This window comes from Lupinus angustifolius, chromosome LG01, assembly GCF_001865875.1.
Source record: "Lupinus angustifolius cultivar Tanjil chromosome LG01, LupAngTanjil_v1.0, whole genome shotgun sequence".
Taxonomy (NCBI): Eukaryota; Viridiplantae; Streptophyta; class Magnoliopsida; order Fabales; family Fabaceae; genus Lupinus; species Lupinus angustifolius.
In genome coordinates, this window is record NC_032009.1 from 19,552,445 (window position 1) to 19,578,125 (window position 25,681).

The window sequence follows — 25,681 nt, forward strand, 5'->3', positions numbered from 1 at the left end:
ATTAGTACTGTTAATGGTGTATGCTAGAAAACTACTCCACAAAAATCTTTCTAATCACTCATTTAATTACATTATTTTAGCTACTAGTAGATTCTTTTAAGAAGTTTAGGCTTTTGTTTTTTTTGGGTTCTACCAATGGTATCATCACTTTTTTTGGGTAAGGAACTAATCCCTTTCAGGATTCATGATTGCCACTCCCAACAAGTGTGGCTCATAAGAATTGAAATATCAACCTTGGGAATCTAGTGCCTTGTTGGTAGTTTAGGCTTTTGTTTAATAATAAGAAAGCTTGTTATTTGATGTATTTGGTTGATAAGCATTGCTATTATTGGTTTAATTCTTTAGCAGATGGTAATGTCTCTTTTGCAAACTGTTATATGTGACTTACCCTTTGTAAGGGCTGAGTATCCTAGTATCCCCATTAATATTATCTATGCTTATCTAAATAAAATTAAATTCAAATGTCTTTAACTGTGTAGAAGTAATAAGGAGTGACACAAAGTAAGGGCTGAGTACCCTAGTATCCCCATTAATATTATCAATGCTTATCTAAATAAAATTAAATTCAAATGTCTTTAACTGTGTAGAAGTAATAAGGAGTGACACAACGCATGAGACTTCCACTTAGTAAATTTGAGAAAAGTGGATTAAAGAGTCTTACATTTGAAAGCGGAGATATAATTTCTAAGATTTGACCTTATAACCCTTGATCATTAAGCAACATTCTTACCGTTCTTTAGATGTTCACTCTCTAAGTGTAGGAATAACCTAAGATAACATTAAGCTAGCAATGTGATGTAAATAAAATAATCCAAGAAAAAAAATGAAATTAAGAATGACACCGGTGCAGATTGGGGACCAGGTGTTTGCTTATCCAACAGATTTGAAAAAAAGATTATCGTCTCTACCCTGTTGGGTTTTAGGTATTCCCGAACTTATATCAACTACGAAAACATGTCTCCTTATCATTTAAATAGACCTATTTAGCTTTAGTGTTGTAATTATATATATATATATATAGAATAATTCTATAATTTTACATTTAATATAAAATTGGTTTTGGGGTCAAATATCATCTTACCGAACTCAATATTTGAAATCAGGAAAAACCTAAATCAAACTCACTCAAAACAAAATTTTCTTCATTAAATTTGGGTTGTATTAGAACGTGTAATGCTTAGTTTTCAAGTGTATATAAAATGTAAATAAAATTAAAGTCATACATATGGTAGCATCAGCACTTGCAGCAGATGTGACAACAGAAAGACTTGCTAATGATTCAGTCAATCCACCATATACAATGCTTTTCACAATCTCCAATGCCTTATTAAGTGCTGTGTCTTCATCTATAACTGGTTCTTCACCTGGCCCACCTAACAAGTCTTCAAAACATTCCATTGCATTATATTAAACCTTTTTATAATCACATATATATTAAGAATTATTCTTCCACCAAACCTATGCTATACTTTGCAAAATATGGAAGATATACATACAAACTTTTGAATGAACGTTTATATATAGTAAACATATTAGATTCTGAATCTTGTGGTGGGTTATCTATATATAATTCATTTGAGTTATGGAGCAGGCATAATCATAATGAAAACAAAACTAAACCTAGATGAATTCTTATTACAAAACTAAACCTAGTTTAATCTATCATGCAGTTTCTTCTTGCAGAAAAATCAGTGCCAAAAAGTCATTCTTCCATATATTTTGATTACATGGCATGCATGTATGATTCTTAATTATATTACCTGTGTTTCTTCCATCAAAATTAAGCTCCAAAGTAATCTCTTGCTGTTTATTGTTTGAAGGCATGATAACTCTCCAATCACTACTTTTTGATGAGGAACCAGTTTCATGTTGTTTGTGTATAGAGACTTCATGAGCCTTATCTATAACTGCCCAATTATTCCAAACATGTTTCTTCCTTGTTGCAACTGAAAATTTTAGGTCTTGTGATGATGTGACGTTGTTCCCATGAATGCTTCCAGTACCTGAAGATCAAGTTAATTAGGAAAAGTTTGTGTTTAATCTTAACTAACAATAACAATAAAAGAGTGAATTCTTTTGACAAAAGTGAAAAGATTGAATAATACTCTAGTTAATGAGCACTTTATAGATACGCTTATGCTTGACACAATTTTCTAGAACTCTCTTAGAATTCTTTACAACATTTTCTCATTTTCTCCTCTTGCACTGATGTTGATGAGTCTGTAATGTCAAAAAATTTCTCATAGAGACTCTTGTTAGCTCTTGAGTTATGTGCTAGTATCCTTTTCGGTCTTGTTAGAGACTTCTGACAAGAATTCTATATTGTACCTCCAATCTTCTTTTCGGGCTTGCACTCAAGTAGGTCCTCAAAAGCCACATGTCTTACATTTTTAGTGATTGTATGAACTTGTGTTCCTTATGCTTGAGTCTAAAATGCCATATATCTAAAGTACTTAGACAATTATTGGTGATATTTGGGTTGAGTATACCATTACTCTAGAATATTTTAGAAGTACTTTATTATCATTAGAAGGTTTGTTTGAAGTAATAGGTAATGTTATTAGACCATAATAAAGTGTCGAATAATAGTTGAGTGACTACACCCAATATATGACTGAATGTAGTTGTGATACGACTTGTTGGTTTTAGTAGGGAATAGAAATGATACCTGAATAGAGAAAGAAATTTTCTTAAATGAAGTCAATATATATTTGATAGAACAATAATCAGAAGAGTAGTTTTGGTGGGTTGAAAAGTTGTAACATAAACAAATACTTTTATGTAACACATTTTGTTATATCACCCCTTAAGTTTCATCTTACAAGTATTATTTATAGGGCTATCATCACTAAAATGAGTTTCATGAAGCTTCTACAATAGAAGTAATATCTATCATAATGCAATTCTTTTAGAATTCTCTAAATACAAGCTAAATGTTATGTCTTACAGAATTCTCTAGAATGGCATATTTCAACAGAAAAAGCAATACATGTATTTTATCAATTGATGGATCTAGACAACCATAACCCAAAAATTGTGGATTCCAAGTTATGCATACAAAATTACTCATGAACTTTGGATTTTTCCGTTCTAATATTCTATCTAAGAGTTATCAATATTTATTAAATCTGTTCTTATCTAATGGAATACTATTGGATCAAATGACAAAGATATTATTAAGAAAAAGATAATTTTTCTGGGATGAAATGGTATCCCTTTTCTCTTAGAATTTTATCAATTTTTTAATCTTTAATATTAACTAGCTAATTATAACAGACGATCAAGGTAATTAGGAATAGTTTGTGGTTTATCTTAGCTACTTGGAACCAGAGCTGGCTCTTCATAAGGGTAAGTGGTTATTCACCTGGCCCACCCAACAAATGTACAAAACATTTGATTGCATTATATTCAACTTTTCTAATGAAATATATAGTAGAATTATTCTTCCACAAAATCCATGCTACTTAACAAAATATAGAAGATATATATTAACATATGAATGAATGTATATATACTAAATTGTCTAAACATATTTGACATGAATCTTGTGGTGAATTCTCTCTATATATATATCATTCATCTGAGTTATGAAGCAGGCAAAATCTTCATGAAAACAAAACTAAACTTAGATGAATTCTTGTTACCACCATTAGTTGAATCTGCCATGCAGTTTCTATATTTGTCCATATATTTTGATTAGATGGCATGAATGTATGATACTTAATTACCTGTGTTTCCTCCATCAACATTAACCTCCAAAGTAATCTCTTGCTGATTATTATTTGCAGGCATGATAACTCTCCAATCACTACTTTTTGATGAGGATTCAGTTTCATGTTGTTTGAGTATATATGATTCATGAGCCTCACCTATAACTGCCCAATTGTTCCAAACATGTTTCTTCCTTGGTGCAACTATACCTATTGGATCTTGTGATGTCTCATTGTTCCCAAGAATGTTTCCAATACCTGAAGTCCATGTTAATTATAGGAATAGTTTAGGGTTTATCTTAGCTAAAAATAAGAGAATGAATTCTTTTTGACAATGGTGAAAAGAGTTCTTTATAGAATATTAGTAGGTCTCAAGTTAAAGTGAGCAAAAATAAAATGAGTTTTGACCGACCAGTGATTTAAATTGTGGTCGCCGCAATCGCATCACACTGCAATTGCAATGTGATATCGAATCACAATGTTGTGGTCGTATCGGGCCATAGCGCAACCGCATCAGACAGCATTTAGGTCGCATCAAATTTAAAAATAAATTTTTTAAAAACAAAATAATTCACACTGCAATAGCCGCAATCCACATCACAATATCCACAATCACCCTAATAGGATAAATACAACTGTAACCGCTATCGCGACAACAACCGCAATTTTAAACATGGTTTCCAACAAAGCTTTTTCCCAACACATTGAAGCAGTAAGGACTAAGGAGTAACTACCATTGTTATTGGTTTTAGTTGCTACTTTTTGTGCTCCTGAATCATCTGCAATGGTAACTGCATGTTCTGATGTATCTTTGGCTCTAGATTGACCCACTTCCACGGATTGGTCAGGTTCTGGCTCATGATTTATATTGTAATTTGTTGAACCAGTCACTGATTAATTGATTTCATTTGCAAAAATACACATAAAATATCAGTCAAACATGAATTCCAATATACATATATAAAGCATATGTTGCTATTAACACAATAATATGTACTAAGAAAATCATTCTTTTTTGCTCAATGGTAAATATTTTACATTATGGAAAATGGTTGGAGAGTTAAGGCAACATTATGCTCCAGCACTGGTTTACTTACTAGTGTATTTGAAGTAAAATACTGATTTCTTCTATTGTTTACAACGAGAATAGCTACCCTTATTTATACTAATCTTTGAAGGTTATATTGGTCCTAAAAGAAAAGCTAAAGAGTTGACATTAACATTGTTAGGAAACTAGCCAATTATATTATTCATGGTCGATCACTACTTATTTGTGTTTAATGTCAACTTAATCTACCAACGGGCATTGGTTCAAGTGGTACATACTTGATTCCCCTTAAGCAAGAACCCGAGTTCGAGTCTTGTGGATAGAAAAAATGCTCATTGGAAGAGTTAGCCCCACGTATCTGTGGATGTTCCCGGCTCGGACAGGATTGCCTCAACTGCGAGGATACCTTTGGGAAACCAAAAAAAATGTCAACTTATTCATGGCTGGCCATTATAACCAGTGTAGTTCATAACATGATCACTATTCTTTGTTTTTGTTTTCTTGTGTCTTTGTTTAAAGATATGAGATGTGATTTTGTATTGACCAAGTGCATTAGAGGTATTGGTGGTGCTGAAGTCTTTAACACTTGAAGTTGATTTTTAATTTGTTTACTAGTAGCAAGACATCCATGTGAAATTCTCATAGTTTTTTATATGTTCTATATTTTTAGTATTATTATCTTAGATTTCAGTTTATGAACAGTTTTGTTTGTTGCTTTCTTATTTTGGTTTCTTATTAGTTTTCAGTTTATGAACAGTTTTGTTTGTTTCTTTTTATGTGAAATTCTCAATTTTTTATGTTCAACCGCTATAATTTTAAATCGACAAAATATTATTAATTCAAGTATTTCTTTAAGCAAAGGGTGAAAAAACATCCCACTTATATATTATAAAAGGCTCATAAAGAATAGTTACAAGGATACAAATCTATACGAAGGCAGAAAATTGGTACTGGTCTTCATACTCTTTTCTGGCATGATATTTGGGTGGGTAATCAGAATCTTAAGATGACCTTCCCTAGATTATTTTGTCTTGCTTCAAACCAACATGCTTGGGTGGGGGATAACAACTATTGGAAGGATGATGTCTGGTTCTTGGAAATTCCTTGGAGGAGAAGTCTATTTGGAGAGAGGAATCTATGGCTCAAAATCTGTATGACTTGATTCATCATCATTCCTGTAAAAGAGATGTCCTTGATAGTTGGAGATGGGGACTAGATAGCTCAGGTGACTATGTGGTTAAAACTACATATTTGGCTCAATTGAGTCATCAACAATCGCCTACAGGTAAAGAGCTTAAAAATTGTTGGATTAACTGTGTTCCTTCAAATATTTCTTGTTTTGTTTGGAAACTCATAAGAAGAAGGCTCCCAACAAAGAATGAATTATTTAAAAGGAATGTTATTGTGAGAGTGGATGACATGGTTTGCAAGTTATATAATAATCATGTTGAATCTATTGATCACTTATTCATATCATGTGACTTTGCTTCAAATGTTTGGAAGGACTTTTATTCTTGGTTACAAATACATGTTGTAATTACCTCTTCAATTCTGGAGTCCTTTAAGCATCATAAATCCCTGAGAAGTGGTAGATGTGCAAAATTGTGGAGAATGCTTTGGTTTGCAGTAGTTTGGTCTGTGTGGTTGATGATAAATGAAGTGATTTTCTTGAAGAAGGCGCCGAGTTATGTGAACCTTATTGATCTAATTCAAACTAGATCTTGGATTTGGTTTACTTATTTTGTATCTCAAAATTCTTTATCTTTTGCGAGGTGGTGCATAGATCCCAAAACTTGTATAGTACTTTGTTCTACAAAGTTGACGTCTTGATCTCTTTTTTATTGGGTGGGTACCCCAATAAAAATTTAATTTATCAAAAAAAAAATCTTAACTTATCTAATATGTCACCTCATCTAATATAAAATATGTTAGGACACTAGCCCATAGAAGTCTTAAATAATATAGATTGGAAAAAACTTGCCCTCTCCAAGCTTCATAGTCATGATCAAGACGTGAACATATGAGTAATAATATGACCAAGTGGACTGAACTAGAAACAAGATTGAAGAAAATACAACACAATTGTAGAGTAAATAGAACAACTTAGATTATACATCAATTCCTTAATAAATTGGAGTCCCATATAATTGTAAAAAATATTTAAAATGTTGCTTACAAACAACAAAAATTAAATCCAAAGAGAAAAGTAAACACCAATTTGAACAAAAAAAAGAACTCATTATCTTTGGACAACTTATATTATCTTCATTAGTATGAACTCCATTCAGTTTTTTGAACACTCATTCCTTGAACATGCAAGCCAAAATTTGATGATGGTTCTAACCATGCAACCTTTTCAAGAAGTTTCTTCACAAGATCACCAGCTAAGTAAGAAAGCACTGAGCCCACAACACCAATACAAACATAGTAAATCACTGTTTTGAAGTATTTGAGAAAAGTGTTTGATTTTTGGGTATAAGCTTTGGCAATGGAAAGTAGTGTGATGCATAGTAGAGAAGCACCTAAAACTGCTGCTAGCTTGAAATCTTTGTCACCATTCTCATGGAATGAAAAGCCATATACCAATGGTGGCACTAATCCAAAAACAATAAATGATATTATTGCAATAAAAGTATGAAGATAGAAATTCTTCCTCTTTCCTAATAACTCATTATATCGATCCAAAATAGCTTCTGTTTGATTCTCAACTCTTCTAGATTCCTCAACTTTTAGTTCTCTTAGCTGCAAATATTAAAAATAATATTTAATTATTTTGTCCCCTAGTGTTATGAGCTTAGTGTTCTAAGTTGTGATTATAATATCACTATAACAATTATAAAAAGAATATGACTGTAATTGGAATCATAATGTCACTTCAGAGACTTGTATAGGGTAATTTAAAACCTCATTTCATATGAGAATACTAATTAAAGATGAACATATTACTCACATTATGAACAAAGATGAAAAGTCCACCGACCAAGTTTGCCAAAGATAGTGCAACAATGCTCACTGTCAAATGATGAAACTATTAGTAAAATGTTGTGAGATTAATTTTCAAATTTATACATCAATTCCTTTCCTCTTAAAGCCCTTGGTAATACTACACTGTTAATGGTGTATGCTGGCAAACTTTCTGAAGATATCTGTGGAATCGAGTGTAATATTTGTACATAGTCAGTGTAAAAATTTATACAAATTTACTATATTATTCATCATAATTTTGTATATTTGTATTTTTTAATATAGGGCAACTCGCTAGCCAATCCTACACATGTTTAGGACGGACATACCATAATATTCATACCCTAGTTAAAAGTGGACATGTGTACTCATGTCATAATTTAAGTGGACATTGTATAGATTGCAACCCTAATGACCAATATTAGTCACATATTATGTATTACCTATTCATACATTATATACATGCCTCAGTGTAGGAGTGAGCATGGGTGAGGTTGGGCTGAATAAGATTTGTCTTTTACCCAACCTTAAATATTGGTCGGGTCATTTTTTGAACCTGAACTAGGCTCTAGACCCAAAGCTAATCTAAACCTTAATATCAACCTGATCAACCTTTGAATCCGAACTCAACCTTCCACTCGATTAAATATAATGCATATACATTTTAAATAAAGTGTTTTCAATATTACTTATTATTATAAATATGTAATTTGACATATAAAATGTTATATGTATATATATCATTAATGATGTAAATATGATTAAAATTTAGATAATCAATTATACTTTTGATTAAACAGATGTCATTACTTTGTACATAATTGAATACAAACACATACAAATATGATGAAGAGTGACCATATGACGAGTCATGCTTGTCCATTACCCGACCCTAAATATTGATCGAGTCTAATTTTTGAAATTGAATCTGATCCTAGACCCAATCTTATTTGAACCTAATCATGATCGGACCAATCCAGGTAAGCGGGTAGGGTATGGTTCAATCACCCCTTCCTCTTTGTGTGACTGGCAGATTTTTTCAAGTTTGGGCTTTTGTTTCGTAAAAAGAAAGGCTGCAGGTTTGGGTTACTAATATTATATATATATATATATATATATATATATATATATATATATTCAAGATTAGATCTTGATATTGGATTAATTCTTTAACTTATGCTAATTTTTCTTGTATATTGTCATGTGTCTAACTATTTGTATTGTATCATCCACCATTCATTTGTAATATTTATGTTTAAAAATCTTATCAAATATGAATATTGGATAATATAATAAAAGTATAAAAATCTCTTACACTATCAATTATACATTTTTTTAAGATAAAATTAAAGTGGGCATTAAAATAATATCAAAAAATATCAAATTTGAGTAAAATTAAAGTCATACATATGGTAGCTTCAGCACTTGATGCAGATGTGACAAGAATAAGACTTGCTAATGATTCATTCAAACCACCATATACAATGCTTTTAGGAATTTCCAATGTGTATACATCAATATCTGCTTGTTTACCTGTACCACCAAATAAATTTACAAAATCATTCCATTGCATTATATTCAACCTTTTTTTAATCTCATTAATTATTCATACACAAAATCCATTTCACTTTGCAAAATATGGAAGATATATGTAATTCATTATGAAAAGAAAGCTATGTATGAATTCTTGTTACAAGACTATCTTATGGTTTATTGTTATGTGGTTCATTTGAAGTATACATGAGGAATGACATTATTTTTAGAGGGAAAAATATTAGTTTTATCCACATTATAAATTTGATTCCAATTAGATCTTGATTATGATTCTAAAAAAAATATGGGATCAGAATCTTACACTTTTACTCAATAGTATACCGATCCCTATACTTATATTGAACTTTATAAGTTGTAATGTGCATGTTATTAATACATTTGCTTACTTTAATATAAAGCAATACATATATCATTTATGAAATTATGAATGAATACATTACCTTGTTGATTTAATACTCCATCAGGACCCTTTGCCAACCCAGGGAACAACCAACTTCCTATGATAAAAAAGCAAAGAAGAAATCAATGTTCAAGTCATGTTTCATAACATACATAAAAATAATCTAAAGAAAATTCTAAGTGATGTACCTAATAATGGAATAAGGAAACTGAAGCATGATAAACATCTCAATGTCTCATTTTGTTCCATATTGTGTTCAGCAATAGCTATAGAAATTTGTTCCCATTCTCTACGTTGAATATACACTTTTTGGATACAAGATTTACAATTAGGACAATAGAATCCATGTGTTGAAGGTATTTCAAATACCCTTTCCATATATAATTCTTGTCTTTCTTCATCATTTTCTTTAGTTATGTCAACTTTTCCAATTTCACTTCTCACAATGTTCAAAGAAGTATAATCCTCAAGAATAGGAGAATCAGAAGCAGGTGTAATTATGTTTATTTCTTGTTTAAGGCCTCCACCTATGAGCCAATAAAATTCATTAGCATAGTCAATAGTAACATAAAGCTCATGAATTTAGCTACATCTTTCAACTACGATCAATTTTTATGACCAAAATGTTAGAGATAGATAAACCCAGAAAAAAAATATGTACAGATAAACAAAATTTTTTATACTGTGAGTATATCATACAACATTTATATTTAACTATTATTGATTTTTAAATATAAATAATATAAATAAATGATAAAAAATGTAATATCTATATATAAACCTTCGTACTGACCATATATATAAATAATATTACTTTAGACATCATAGTAAGTATAAAAACTACTACCAGTAGTTTTTTATATCAAGTCCTCCATACACAATAATATATAATTGAATAAGCAAACAAATCACATCTCATCGCCTAATCATTATGACCTTCATTTTACTTCATTCATATAAACTAAAATCTACCACTATTTTTTGGTACTAACAAATATATTATAGGGTGATGAACTAATTCTTTTTAGAATTTGTAACTGTCCATTTCAAGAAGTGTCATTCTCAGGAATTGAATCATTGACTTTCTGGTTATCCTAGGGATCAAGCGAAGCCATATATTACTAGATCAATGTTTTGTTGGTAAATTTAAAACTATTTGACACTGTATACTTCTAATCGTTAATTTTTTAATCTCTTTTTATCAAGTCACATTCAAATATATGGAAAACCATAGGGACGTTATTGTTTTCCATAAAACATTTCCAATCAATATATATACATATATGTATTTTTCTTTAAATATTATGTACTATATAAATAATGCATGTTAAATAACAATCAAGATAAATTATGATATTGGTGGGGTATAATAGAATTGTAAATACTTTGTTCCTAGATATATATTTCATTACCTTCTACGTCCGTTTCTATAGTATCAATCCTTCGTTGGAGACCCTTCTTTCGTTGCAAAACAACTTCTTCAACCTCATTCTTTGCATCATTCCATTGATCTACTATAACATCCATTTTCCCTTTGATGTTCTTATTTCTCACTTTCACCACCTTACTTATAAATGGCACCAAATAACAATTTATAATGTGGGATTATGAAGACATTGACTTAGTTTTTCTAAGGTTTCTTCTAACAATTAATGGACTAATTTGACTAAGTGTGTGAATGCATGTTAGCATGCATGTTAGTTAGACGTGAGATGCCATTATATTAATTATAATAATGGATTTTCAAATCTTAACAGTTCGGTTAAATTTAATCTAAGCGCCACTTGTTCTAGGAATATAACAATTAATTAAATTAGAATTGGATCTGAAAATATTATACGTGATCAATCTAAAATTTTGAAATATCTATATCTATACTTCTATGGGAAAACACAAAATAACTACCCATCATGGTGTAATTTGTGTTTTCCTATTTTTGCCCTCAATATCTTTTTATTTCTACCAAAAAAATCAAATAATATTATTTTCTTATTTTATCCTTATTATCTTTGTATTTAAAAAATTGAATATTAGACCAATTGAATAAATTCAACCGTAAATTTAGCGCAAAAAAATTATATTTAAATTTATAAAATACAAATTATATATTACAAATGATAAGAAAGTGGGTTGACAGACACGACAGTGTATGTCAACACGCTAGTATAATATAAAATAAATTGAATCAAATAATCTTTTATGGATAACTAATTAAAGATATTTAACTTTGACTGTCCTTCCATTACTACGTGTGTGAATGCATGTTAACACGGTAGCTAGTTAGTTTTTTATATTGACAAGTATATATAAGATATTGGAACTCTCATTTTCTATTTAGACGGGAAGTAAGAGCACATGAATTCTTCACCGGAGAAAATAATAATTGAGTTGAAGATACAATATAATACAAGAAGCGTTTCTAAGAGTATTTTTCATACATAACATTTGAATATATCCATTCATATTAATTATCATTAAACTTATATAAATCTTTATACTATCGGTACATAAATATTAAACAAGATTATAAACCTTATGCAAAATTACTAGATTGGTTTCTAAAGATATTTTTGTTTTGTTCTATAATTTTTTTTAAATGTCTTTTAATTTATTTTCTATTTTTAAATGTGTCATATAAGTTGTTTTTTTTATTATTGTCTAAGTTTAAACTTTAGAATGTAATATCTATGCAATGTTAGTATAGAGATCTATACACACTCACTATATAATCCATTATTTATTTGAATTATTTTTTTGAATAATCAATAATAATTAAATATGAATAATAAATGATACAGTATCAGTGCATATATCTTTTTCTCTAAATTTTTTTCCAACAATACAATTTCATAAAATAGTAGAGAGATTTTGTAGATTTCTTTATTCTGAAAAGATATACAAATTGTCAATTATTTTAGTTGAGAATTGAAAACTGTAAAAAATGTTGAACAGAACAGAATGAAAACTGTAATTACGGTATCAAATTGATTTTTTTAAAGATGTATGTACTAATAGTATAAAAGTTTCTAATTGTCACTAATCATTCATTAATCATATTTAATTATCATTGATTTTTAGATATAAGCAATATAAATGAACATCAATAATATACTGACTATGAATGAATCTTTACGGTAATAATTATATATACTGTCCTTTTAATAATTTTTCCTAAACTTTACTTCACCATTAATTAATCAGTTTTTTAATCACCAAACATTAATTATCACTTTTTTATATGTTTGACTAAGTGGCACATTATGCACATGATATAGCTAAAAATGAGCTGTGCCGTTAAATAAAAAATGAAAAGGGAACTAATTAAACCTATGTTTGAAATATAAATCATGGCCAGATGATTTATTATGTTCTATGTATTAAATATTGGGTTAATATATATAGATTGTTATTTTAATTTTTTATACAATCAATATGTTATTTATCCACCATTCATGAATACTAATTTTATTAAACAATCAATAATAATTAACACATGCAAGATAGATATAATGCATTCAAAATAAAATAAAAAACTCATTCCATAGGTTATTTTATCATATTTCAAACGAAAACTTAAAATTAAATTAAATATGTTTAACAAAAATACTCAATTAAAATATACTATAATTAACAAGGTCATTAAGAAATGCATCCAGCTATGTCTTACCTCATTTAATTTTTACATGTGATTAGATACGGATTGATTTAATTTAATGAATATAATATCATGACCCATATATAGTTGACAATTTAAAAGTTAAAGCCCCTCAATCATATAATTTAAAGTCTTACATGGTCTTCTTTTTTTAACAAAGAAAATCTTACGTGGGTGAATAATTCAAAAAATAAAAATGTTCTGCTTTTTTCTTTTGACCAGGCCTTGAACTCTTGAAGTGTTGACAAAATATTGGCATATTTTATCTTGTGCTATATTTTAATTGTTATGATCGAATTAAAATAATTTTCTTTATTTCATTCATTTATATAGATTAAAATTTTCTATGACATTGTAAAACAAAAGAAGCAACTTTGGTTTGGTATCGGATGATTAAGTTTTGAAAATTTTAAAAACTAAATTTCAGCTTCATAATGCTAGTTTCATTTTTTTGGTGATATTTGGTTGTACTTATTTTTCTTTCAGTTTTCTAATTTTATGATAGGTTATCAATTTAAAATGTTGAAATATAGTATAATTTTTTTAAATGCATTGTTAATCTCTTAGATGTTTATATACATAAATGATGAAAATAATGAGAGATGAAGATAATTTCATTTGTTGTACAAGATATTATTAAATTTAGTTGTATAAATAACATTACTCTATTCAATAAGATATAATTTCAATTTCATATTCCAGTAAAAAAATTTCTTTCCATCTCTAACCTTATCTTTTTTAGTTTTAAATATTTTATTTTTAACTTATAAGCAAATGAATTTTATTATCAAATAGTTGTCGTCCAAATAACATTAGGTCAAATAGAAAATTAAAGATCAAAAGAAGAAAATGGACTCACACAAGGGTGACTTCTATTATTTTCATAATTATAACTATAAGCTCGTGGATAATATTTGTCAGTTATCTAAGATTATTTTTATCTTGTTTCTTCTTTTCTCTTCGACTATTTTACTAAGCATAAATATTTTGAACAACTGCGGTAAAGTTGTGTTTAATATAATTGTGTAAAATTGCAAGATAATATAGTAAGACTCCTGAAATTACAATATTTGGATATCAATTGTGATTGATGAATGCAATTTTAAACATTGTGTCACTAAATTCATAACCAAATTTTCTCACTTTTGTGATGCAAAATGAATACTTGCGAGAGCGATACATTGATAATAAAATAGAGAAAATGTAGAATAATGACACCAACAATTTTAATGCAGAAAAACATCCTCAAATTGAGAAGTAAATAATCATTAGACCTAGCCCATAAATGTCTCCACTGTATGAAGTTATATTACAATATATGATTCTCTTTCTTTAAGAGGATAACACTCAATCTCATTCAAGAAGGATAGAATACAAACTCTCTCTAGAATCTCACTAGGATTAATAATCTCACATTATAGTGGATATCAACTTTCTAACTTACTCTTATGTTGCTATTTCCACTTGTTTGTTCATCTTTTTCGTCACAAGTTCCCTTTATATAGTGAACGGGAGGAGGGGTTCATCACAAATACAAAGTGGAGGATTGACTCTTGTCGTACTTTCAAGACACCTTGAAAATGTAACTCCAACTTTCTAAGTTGGACTTCATAGTCTTCAAGAGTTTAAGAATGATTCCAAGACTTAAGAAAGGTCATCATCATTGAATGTATTCGATAGATCATCTATCAATGTTCAATGGTCATGCTCTCCCATCAATTAGATGGTTATCGAGTTGCAACTACCATCCTCCCAAGCATTTTGTGACTAATAATAATTATAATCAATATACTTTAGTCGAGAATAAAATGTAGGATTCTTAGTTAGGTGGATTACACTTTGATTGTCATTGTGCAAAACATATATTTCTTGAATATGACCCAATTCATGCAAGACGTTTTTCATACATTTTATCTTTTTTCCAACTTCAAATATTGCAATGTACTTTACTTCAGTTATTAATAATGCAACACATCTTTGTAACTCATATTGCCAAGATATAGCTCCCCTACAAAGCTAGTTAAGTAACTTGATTTGGATTTTCTATAATCTACACCCCTAGCCATATATGCATTCATGTTTCATACCAACACGATATTCATTACCAAAACATATCTTTTGTTAGTTTCCCTCAGATATCTCAATATCCACTTTACTACATTTCAATGCTTTTTGTGTCATTTAACGAGAACCGACTCACAACTCCAACTTCATGAATATATTTGATCTTGTATAAATCATGACATACATTAGGCTTCCTACCATAGAAGAATAAGGCATTACACTCATTTTTTTCTTTTCTTCATCACTAATTGGACATTGCATTGTGCTTAACTTGAAATGTCTAGCAAGTGGAGGACTAGCAGATTTTGCTTTATCCATGGTGAATTTCTTGAAAACTTTCTTAAGATACATCTCTTGTGATATTCATATCAACTTCTTGAAAGATCTTTGATTATCCTTATTCTAATGATCTATTTTACAGGATCCAAGTCTCTCATGACAAAAGACTTTCTTAAAGCATTCTTCAAACTAGCGATCTCGGTTTTGTCACATCCAATGGTTATCATATCATTTATGCATAATAGTAGGATAATAAAGTTTTCATCTTCATACATTTTGATGAATACACAATGAACACCAATTATCCTTTTTAAACTGTGCTTGATCATAAAGAATTTGATTTTTTTGTACCAGTGTTTAGGTGATTATTCTAGACCGTAGAAACTTTTTTTCAGACACGCTAAGTGTTCCATGCTCAGTTCTTCACAATCTTTTGGTTTCTCCATATAGATGTCTTATTTGATGCCTCCATGTTGGGAAGCTATTTTGACATCAAGTTATTCAACTTCTAAGTCCAGGCTAATTGCTAGGCCCAAGATATCTCGTCAAAATCAACTTCACCACTAGTTAGAATATCTCGTCAAAATCAACTTCTTTAAGCCTATACACCCATTTATATTTCAAGGGTTTTCTACCTTTGGGAAACTCCACCGGATCATAAATTTTAATCTCATGTAAAGAGTTCATCTCATCTTCCATGAATTTAATCCATTATTCTTTCTCAATTGTCCATAAAGCTTCTGAAATTTGAAAACTGACTGTATGTTATTAACCATAAAGACAATGAGTACATGAATCTAAAATTCGGCATTTTATAACTGCAAGGTGGTCTTTGGCAAGCATCTGAAGTGTTTTCTCATTCATGTGCTCCAATCGTCTATGATAAAGATCTTTAGAGTCAGTGACAACATTTTAAATCAACCATTCATAGTTGAGGAGAAAAGAGTGAAGATCCCCGATGCCCAAAATAGTGGAGAGTAGTTGTGGGTTAGGGTGTGTTTGGGAGTACCATTTTGGAGGGAGAGGGAAGGAAGGGGAGGGTTTAGGAGAGGGATTCCGTTGTTTGGGAGTTTAGTGGAGGTGAGGGGAGGGTTTTGAAGGATTTTTCAAACCCCCTCAAACCCTCCAAATGCCAAAATACCTAGTTCCCCCAAATTGGGGGGTTTGGGGAGGAAAATAAGTCAAATTACCTAACTACCCTTACTAATATTATTCTATAACATATAATACATAACATACTATTGATTTTTTAAAGGAGGAAGAGGGGTAAAATAGTATTTTTGTATTACATTAACCCTTCATCCCCTCCTATCTCAATTCCACACTCCCAAACAAGGGAGAGGTTTCGTTGGATTTGCTCTCCCTTCTCCTTCCTTTCCTCCCCCCTCTTTACCCTCTCATCCCTCTCCTTTCCTTTCCCTTCTAACTCCCAAACAAAGCCTTAAAAGATTCTCAAAGTCAATAAATTGAAACCAATTTGGTTCATACGGAAACTCCAACAAATCAAGGAAATCATGAGGTCAATAAATCCCATTCATTTAGACTCATCCTATCTTCATCCTATCTCGAATCATAGAGTATCTCACGACGGATATAGAAATTAATTGCATTAATCCCTTCTTTTATGTAGCTTTCTCTATTTAAGAATCACAATCTTCTTATATCATGTGTTCACATTTCAAATAAAAGTAATAAAAACTTCACTCAACTATCCTTCAATTTTCATGTCCATATAATTGTAAAAAACATTAAAAATGTTGCTTACAAACAACAAAATTTGCATACTCATTCCTGGAATATGAAAATGAAAAGAAAAGTAAACATTTACATGAAAAAGAAAAGAACTCAAATAATGTTTTGAACAACTTTTGTTGTCTTCATTAGTATGAACTCCATTCAGTTTTTTGCATACTCATTCCTGAAACATGCAAGCCAAAATTTGATGATAGCTCAAACCATGGAACCTTTTCAAGAAGTTTCTTCACTATATAACCAGCTAAGTAAGAAAGTACTGATCCCACAACACCACTACTAACATAGTAAATCACTGTTTTGAAGTATTCCACAAAAGTGTTTGATTTTTGAGTATAAGCTTTGGCTATAGAAAGCAGTATGATGCATAGTAGAGAAACACTTACAACTGCTGCAAGCTTGAAATCTTTGTCACCATTCTCATGGAATGAAAAGCCATATACCAATGGTGGCATTAATCCAAAAACAATAAATGATATAATTGCAATAAAAGCATGAACATAGAAATCTTTTCTCTCCCCCAATAACTCCTTGTATCTATCCACAGGTGCTTCTATTTGATTCTTACCTCTGTTAGGGTCTTCCCCTTTTAGTTCTAATAGCTGCAAATAAAAATAAAAATATTATTATTATTATTATTATTGTAATCATTATTATTTTGTTAATGTGGGTCATGAGTGGGGTGTTCTAAAATGTGGCTATAATATGTTGAAATGTCACATTTTCCAGAGACTTATATGCTATAAGCATATAGCAACCAAAAATAATTTGAAGTTTGTTTCTAATGTTTTCTAGCTACTTATCATAATTGTTGAATTCTATAGAAGTTTCATCAAATATATAGTAAAATATTAACCCCTTAGGAAAGCCCTATAAATAATAACTACTAGATGTAATGTATTTTGTGATAGTGAAATGTATTGGACTATATATAAAATTGTAGGTCCTTCAACCCTTTAAATTTTTCTTCCAAGATTAATCAAATAGTTGTTCTTTTCATCTAAGACAACCTCCCCCTATGTTAACTATTAGTTCTGTTATCTTCTAAAACCAACAATTATCATAATTACAAAAAAAAATATTGTAATTTATGTCATTTCAGAGACTTATAGATATAATTTAAAACCTACTAATTCAAAAGTAAAAAAAAAAAAAAAACTACAGAAGACCAATATTTTAAACATATAACTCATATAAGGTGATCTGATGGTAAAGAGGATGGTCGTAAAGTCTACCAATAAAAAAACTAACATACTAGTAATTGCCGATAAAAAAAAACTCACATTAGTAACAAATATGAAAAGTCCACCGATCAGGTTTGCCAAAGCTAGTCCAACAATGCCCACTGACAAATGGTGAAACTGTTAGTAAAAAAGTTGTAACATTAACTTTCAAGTTTATGCATCAATTCCTTATCCTCTTAAAACCCTTTGTAATATTAATTTTGTTAAAGGTGTATGATGGTAAACTACTCTAGATACATTTTTCTAATCACTCATTAATCACATTTTATGTATTACCTATTCAAAGATTATTTACATGCCTATGTGTGTAATAAGAAAGCCTGCATGTTTGGTTGAAATGCAATGCTATCATTTGTAAAGTTAGATATTGATATTGGATTAATTCTTTAACATATGGTAATTTTTCATGCATATCTTTACGTGTCTACTAGCACTAATATTTCATTAATAATACCTTTTGTTATGGAACATAAATTTAAATGATGTTTAATGGTGTAAAAATAATGTAAGATGAAATTTAACATGGGCATTAAAATAATATTAAGTAAAGATGAAAATGTGAATAAAATTAAAGTCATACATATGGTAGCATCAGCACTTGATGCAGATGTGACAAGAATAAGACTTGTTAATGATTGAGTCAAACCACCATAAACAATGCTTTTCAGAATTTCCAATGCATTATCACTTGCTACTTCTTGATCCAATAAAGATTGCACTCCAGAAGGAATAGGTGCTGTGTTTTCATCAATAACCAAACAAATGAACAAAATCATTTCATTGCACAAAATTCATTCTAGTTTGCAAAATATGGAAGATATATACAAACTTTTGAATGAACGTTTATATGCTAAACATATTAGATTCTGAATCTTGTGGTGGGTTATCTATATATAATTCATCATGAAAACAAAACTACACTTAGATGAATTGTTGTTATTATTGCTTACAACCGATGAGTTGAATCGGTCATGCAATTTTAGTATTTGTTCTAGGTAAGAATCGGTCATGCAATTTTAGTATTTGTTCTAGGTAAAACTCAAACTCTCGTCATTCTTCACTTAAAAATTGTTATGTTTATTCAAGTAAGAAGTCGCACATTGGATATGATGGGAGAAGTGAAAGAGAAAAAGTTCATGAAACTAATGTTTTAAAGTTTTGTTTCAAGAGGTAGTATCTTACTTCTAACTCTCGATTCATCCAATACCTCATAAACAATAGAACTCTCTGATAGTTGGAGGCTCTCTGGTCATAATCTAATCCTACAAGTCTTTTATCCTAATCATCAGGCCAACTTATAACTTTTTTTTCTTTCTATTTTTTAAATTTACTATGAGTGAGAATCGAACTCACAATCTCTTTCCGTCCATTCCTACCAAGCAATGCATATATGATTGTATCAAGTTTTCAATCAATACATTACCTTGTTGATTTAAAACTCCATCAAGATCCCTTACCAACCCAGGGAACAAACAACTTCCTCTTCAAAAACCAAACAAGAATTCAATAATGTCCAAGTCATGTTTCATAGCATAGATCAAACATCAAACAATCTAAAGATATATAATAATACTATAAATGATGTACCTAAAAATGGAATAACAAAACTGAAGCATGATGGGCATCTAATTGTCTCAGTAAGAGCTTGTTCCCATTCTTCACGTTGAATGTAAACCTTTCTGATACAAGAGTTACAATTAGGACAGTAGAATGCATGTGTTGGAGCTATATCAAATACCCTTTCCATATATCCTTCTTGTCTTTCATCATCATTTTCTTCAATTATGCCAACTCTTTCAATTTCACTTCTCACAATGTTCAAAGAAGTATAATCCTCAACAACTGGAGAATCAGAAGCAGGTAAAATTATGTTTATTTCTTGTTTAAGGCCTACACCTATGAACCAATAAAATTTATTAGCATAGTCATTAATCTATCAAAAAGTCAACAGTAAGATGGAGTTCATGAATTTAGCTACATCTCCAACCGCTATGTAACTCGGTGTTTTAAATTGTGGCTACGAACTATGATTGTATTGCGGCCTAATACGGTCTAAATATGGTCCATTGCAGTTACGTTATAGCTCGACGTAGCTGCATTATTATGATTCGATGTCACACCATAATTGTGATCTGATGCGATTGCGACGGTTACCACAATTGCAATATTGTGGTCGCATCACGTGATGTTTTCCGCAATTTGAATCACTAATATAACCCATTATTGTGTCGAAGAGAAACTATAATGTTCACACATATATATATATATATAGTTACCTTCTACGTCTGTATCTATAGTATGACTGCAGCTTTGGATACCCCCCTTTCGTTGCAAAACCAGTTCTTCAACCTCATTCTCTGCATGATTCCATTGATCTACTATAACCTCCATTTTCCCTTTGATGTTCTTATTTCTCACTTTCACCACCTTACTTAAAATAGTTGATAATCCCAGTTTCCATATGAACTTATATAAATGGCACCAAATCAATTAATAATGTGGGTTTTTGAAGAATGAACAATGGCTTAGTTTCTCTAAGTTTTTTTCTATGAAATAATGGAACAATTTGACTAAGTGTGTGAATGCATGTTAGCATGTTAGTTAGACGTAAGATGCCATTATATTAATTAATTATTATAATATATTTTCAAATTTTGACAGCTCAGTTTAATTAAATCTATATTCTATACGCCCCATATTCCAGGAATTGAACAATAAAAATAGAATTGGATTTGAAAATATAATACAATCAATTTATTGTCCTTGAATGATTAAGTAGTTGAATGCATGATGGTAGTTAGATGTGGATGGGCATTATATTAATTATAGAGCACTAATTAACTCAGATCAGTAATTGCAAAGACTCTATTCTTACTTTGGACTTATCTCTATTATTCATAATGAAGTAAAAACTCATTTGTCAATTCATGCATCTTTGTTACGGATGGACAACAAGAAAATCTATTTGTGGATGGCTCTTTGGTTTGTCACAATTTGGACTCTTTGGCATACTAGGAACAAATTGTTACTTTGGACTTATCTCTATTATTCATAATGAAGTAAAAACTCATTTGTCAATTCATGCATTTTTGTTACGGATGGACAACAAGAAAATCTATTTGTGGATGGCTCTTTGGTTTGTCACAATTTGGACTCTTTGGCATACCAGGAACAAATGTATTTTTGAGAACAAGCATTTTCACCTTGATGAGATGATGGAGCTTATTTTGCTACATTCTTGGAGTCTTATCAATGCATGTTTCCCTTTCTTTTCTTTTTCTCTAGTTGCTTGGATGAGAAACCCTTCAAATGGTATTCTTCCGTACTATTTGTAGGGATTTAGTGGATAGGAGTATTACTTGTTTTCCTAATTTTTCTTTATCTCTATATTAATTCTCTTATTGCTGCTAAAAAAAAGTAATATAAGTTTTAAAATTTATTTCACATCATAGTCATTAATTATAGGGAAACTCAATGATTTGATTTAGTGAGTAGATCTAAACCATTGAATTTGCCTATGAGTGATGGTTAAGATGCGGAGTTCAGGAGTCAGATAAAGTATTCAATTGTAAGGATTCAAAGAAATGATTTAAGTTCGGGAGTCAGATAAAGTATTAAATCTTTAGATAAACAACTTTATCTTGTAAATTTTTATGAATAAAAGTAACCAAGGTAAAGTAGTACCAAGAGACATCAAGTCTTTAGAGGAGTAACTTTATCTCATTGTTATTGTTATATTTTTATGAAAGTAACAAGATAAAGTTGGCTGAGAGACATTTAGTCATGAGAGGGGCAACCTTATCTTATTATATATTTTCTAAATAGAAATAATAAAAATAAAGTGGTCCGACGAGACATTAAACCTTTAAAGGATCAACCTTATCTCATTTTTATCTATAAAAGTAACAAAATAAAGTCGTCTAATGAGGTATTGAGCGTTTAGAAGAGTAATCTTATCTTGTATTATATTTTTTAAATAAAAGTAACAAGATAAAGTGGTTCAATGAGACATTGAGCCTTTAGAGAAGCAACCTTATCTCATACAGATAAAAGTAACAAAATAAAATGGTCGGACGAGGCATTGAGCCTTTAAAGGAGCAACCTTGTTTCATTTTTCTATAGATAAAAGTAACAAAATAATGTAGTTCGACGAGACATGAGTCTTTAGAGTAACAACTTTATCTTATATTGTATATTTTTATATTAAAATAACAAGATAAAGTAACCCAAATGGTAATGTATGAAATATAATATATTATGACAATGTGCGTATCTTTGAATAACTTATTTTTATTTTTTATTAATATATGCCAAAGTAGATGAGTTGCATGATGATATATCATTCTTGTATGTATAAATGACTAGATGAATGTTCAATTCATGAATTTTTTTAATTTTCTTTGCCTTTTGATTTTTTGACTGTGTGTATCAATGGATGACTAGATGAATAAATGTGTGAATTATGCTTTTTGACTTTGGACTTATTATATGAATGAATGAATGTTTGACTTGATTGGTTTGATTTGATTAAAGTTTTAGAAATTATTTAATATGATTGAAGGATGGTTAATAGATGAAGAGACAATATTGATTGCTTTAATAAATAATAGAGGCAGTACTAATGATTGCAACCTCTCTATCGTAGATACGACACGTGTCGTAACCTCGCTAGTGAATCCTTATTAAAATATTTTTATTTTTAAAGTATATATCTAGAAATAATCCACTTAAAAAAGTGGAATTAATAACAAAGAGATAACACTGACGTAGATCGACTTCTGCTCTTGAAGTAGAAAAGAAGAGACGATACAAAAAGTTCACTAGACTATTCAAATCTCATAAATTTAGTTTAAAATATTTAATGTAATAAGAATAATTAGATATAAATATATAAAATTAAACATTTTTTCAATCATAATTAATTAAGGTGGAGAATAAAAACATAACATCACATCAACCTCTTAAAATACTACCTTCATCTATAGTGATATCCATAAAAGAACAGGCCATCCATTATTTGTTATAACAGTAACTACACTCTAGCAACCAGAGCCTACTATAAACTCTACGAGTTTAACTCCTTTTCGGTACTAGAGAAACCAGTACCAGAATATAAGGATGAATTTTTTTTGAATAATTTTTATTTTTTGATAGAAATAACATGTAATCATAACCGCTAAAAGAAAAAATTTGCCACTATGGATGAGTGCCTTTCAATTACTATCATTGTCCACTCTATGTCATAGGGTTCTAGTCTATGGACTTAATTTTCATAGGATGAGATCAGCTGTCCTTAAGCATGTCCCAAAGTCTGTCCTAAATCAATCATAATGAAACAAAAATAGACAAAATCATGAATATTTAAAAAATTTCACTGACGTGATATATTGTGATTGGTTTGGAACAGACTTTGGGACATGTTTGGGAGAGCAAATTCTTGTCCATTTTCATCATCCTTTAGCAACTTAAGACTAGGGTAGGATATTTGTATAGCTTTCAATGAGAAGAATATGCACATCAGAATCCTTATAAATAACAAACAAAGAACCAGCTTCAAGGGCATTACATAATGAGTCATTAAAGTCATCAAAATAATAGAATACCATGAAGTTGTTATAAGAGTTTGTAGAAGAGTTCAAGGTACTAGAAGAAGAAGAAGCCATGGTAATGCAAAGGGAGGAGATAGAGAGATTTTATTGAAGTGATGAGTTTAGAGAAGGTTTAGATGGCCACCGAGAAGAAATTTTGCCATGCACTTAGTTAGCACAGCGAGTTCATCTACTGTCCCATAATTAATATCACTTCATGTGTCAGTAATTATGATTGATTAAAAAATATATTTAAATTAAAATTTTAATAATTAATCAATTTTCTGATCAATTACAATCAACAGCACATAGAATGGTACATTGTTTTGGGACAACAGATGTCTATCCGTTAGCACAATACTAGCAAAAATCCCCCTCATCTTCAATAGTCCAAAAGCTGTATCTTTTATTGAGAGAAATGAAACGAGGGATATGTGAAAGGGGAGATCAAGTGATTGTATGTGAGTTACCAAATTGGATTTTTTGATGATCACGATGTATCTGATGATTAGGATGTGTTTGATAAGGAATATCTCTCTCTGAATCAATGCATACTTAAGAATTTTTCTTATGAATATCTTTGATCATTTGTTCCTCAAAGAATACAATATCTATATTTCTCATATCTTTCTTGATTATCAAATTCACAGTCTATATCCAAATTCATCTTTTGGGAACTCAATGTATATGCACTCATTGGTATTAGCATCCAACTTCTTTCTCTCATCTTTTGGAATGTGAACGAATGATCTACTACCAAATGTTTTCAGGTGGTTGAATGATACTTTCTTCTTGTACCATAGTTTCTTTGGAATCTTTCCGTCCAATGGTCTTGAAGGAGTCAATTTTATGAGATCTAATGCACTCCTTAGTGCATCACCCTCAAAGAATTGGGGAGATTGATATCTTGCAACATGTATTTTATATTTTCTTCAATTGTGTAATTCATCCTCTCAGCTACTTCATTTAGTTGAGGAGTTTTTTATGGTGTATTCCCCATACTGGTACCATAAGCCTTGCACTAAGCTTCAAAAGGACAACAATACATTCCATTATTGTCTGCTTTCAGACACTTTAGCTTCTTCTAGCGCATAGAACTCTTTGAATAGTACTTGATATTTGATTTTCAACAAGTATATACATACTCTTCTTGTGTGATTATCAATGAATATGACAAAGTAATAGACTCCTCCAAGGAATCTTTCATATGGTGCGTAAACATCTAAATGCATCAGTTCAAATACCTCATTTGTCCATGAGGCATTGTATGACCTCTGAAAACTGACTTTCTATTGTTTATCATTAAGATAATTAGTACATGAATTTAAATTGTAACATTTTATACATGAAAGATGGTATTTGGCTAGCTTCTGAAGTGATTTCTCACTCATGTGCCCCAATCATCTATACTAAAGTGGTACCC

The 25,681-nt window shown here is 30.1% G+C and overlaps 2 protein-coding genes across 3 annotated transcripts in view; both read right to left on the minus strand.

The window, feature by feature from the left end:
• LOC109358895 (membrane protein of ER body-like protein) overlaps positions 1 to 25,681 on the minus strand; it is a 34,437-nt gene that overhangs the window by 819 nt on the left and 7,937 nt on the right. The window contains exons 2-3 of the mRNA XM_019603422.1: positions 20,258 to 20,566; positions 19,251 to 19,406 (exon numbers count right to left, since the gene is read on the minus strand). Coding sequence (XP_019458967.1) covers positions 19,251 to 19,406; positions 20,258 to 20,566 — 465 coding nt within the window. The remainder of the gene's footprint in view (positions 1 to 19,250; positions 19,407 to 20,257; positions 20,567 to 25,681) is intronic.
• On the minus strand, positions 3,683 to 4,843 carry LOC109351826. Of its 2 annotated transcripts, none has more exons than XR_002108297.1 (3): positions 4,749 to 4,843; positions 4,445 to 4,600; positions 3,683 to 3,968 (listed from the first exon to the last, which is right to left on the minus strand). XR_002108297.1 is itself a non-coding variant. In XM_019593469.1 (3 exons), coding segments are annotated over exons 1-3 (405 nt in total). In that variant the 5' UTR covers positions 4,809 to 4,833; the 3' UTR covers positions 3,683 to 3,720. The 2 variants fall into 2 exon arrangements, 1 of the variants encoding a protein (XP_019449014.1); XM_019593469.1 differs by having other exon boundaries at positions 4,808 to 4,833.

Coding starts and splice junctions, on each gene's coding strand:
- LOC109351826 (XM_019593469.1), bottom strand. Junction 3,969..4,444: donor AACTAAAACCAATAACAATG/GTAGTTACTCCT, acceptor CATGGACTTCAG/GTATTGGAAACATTCTTGGG.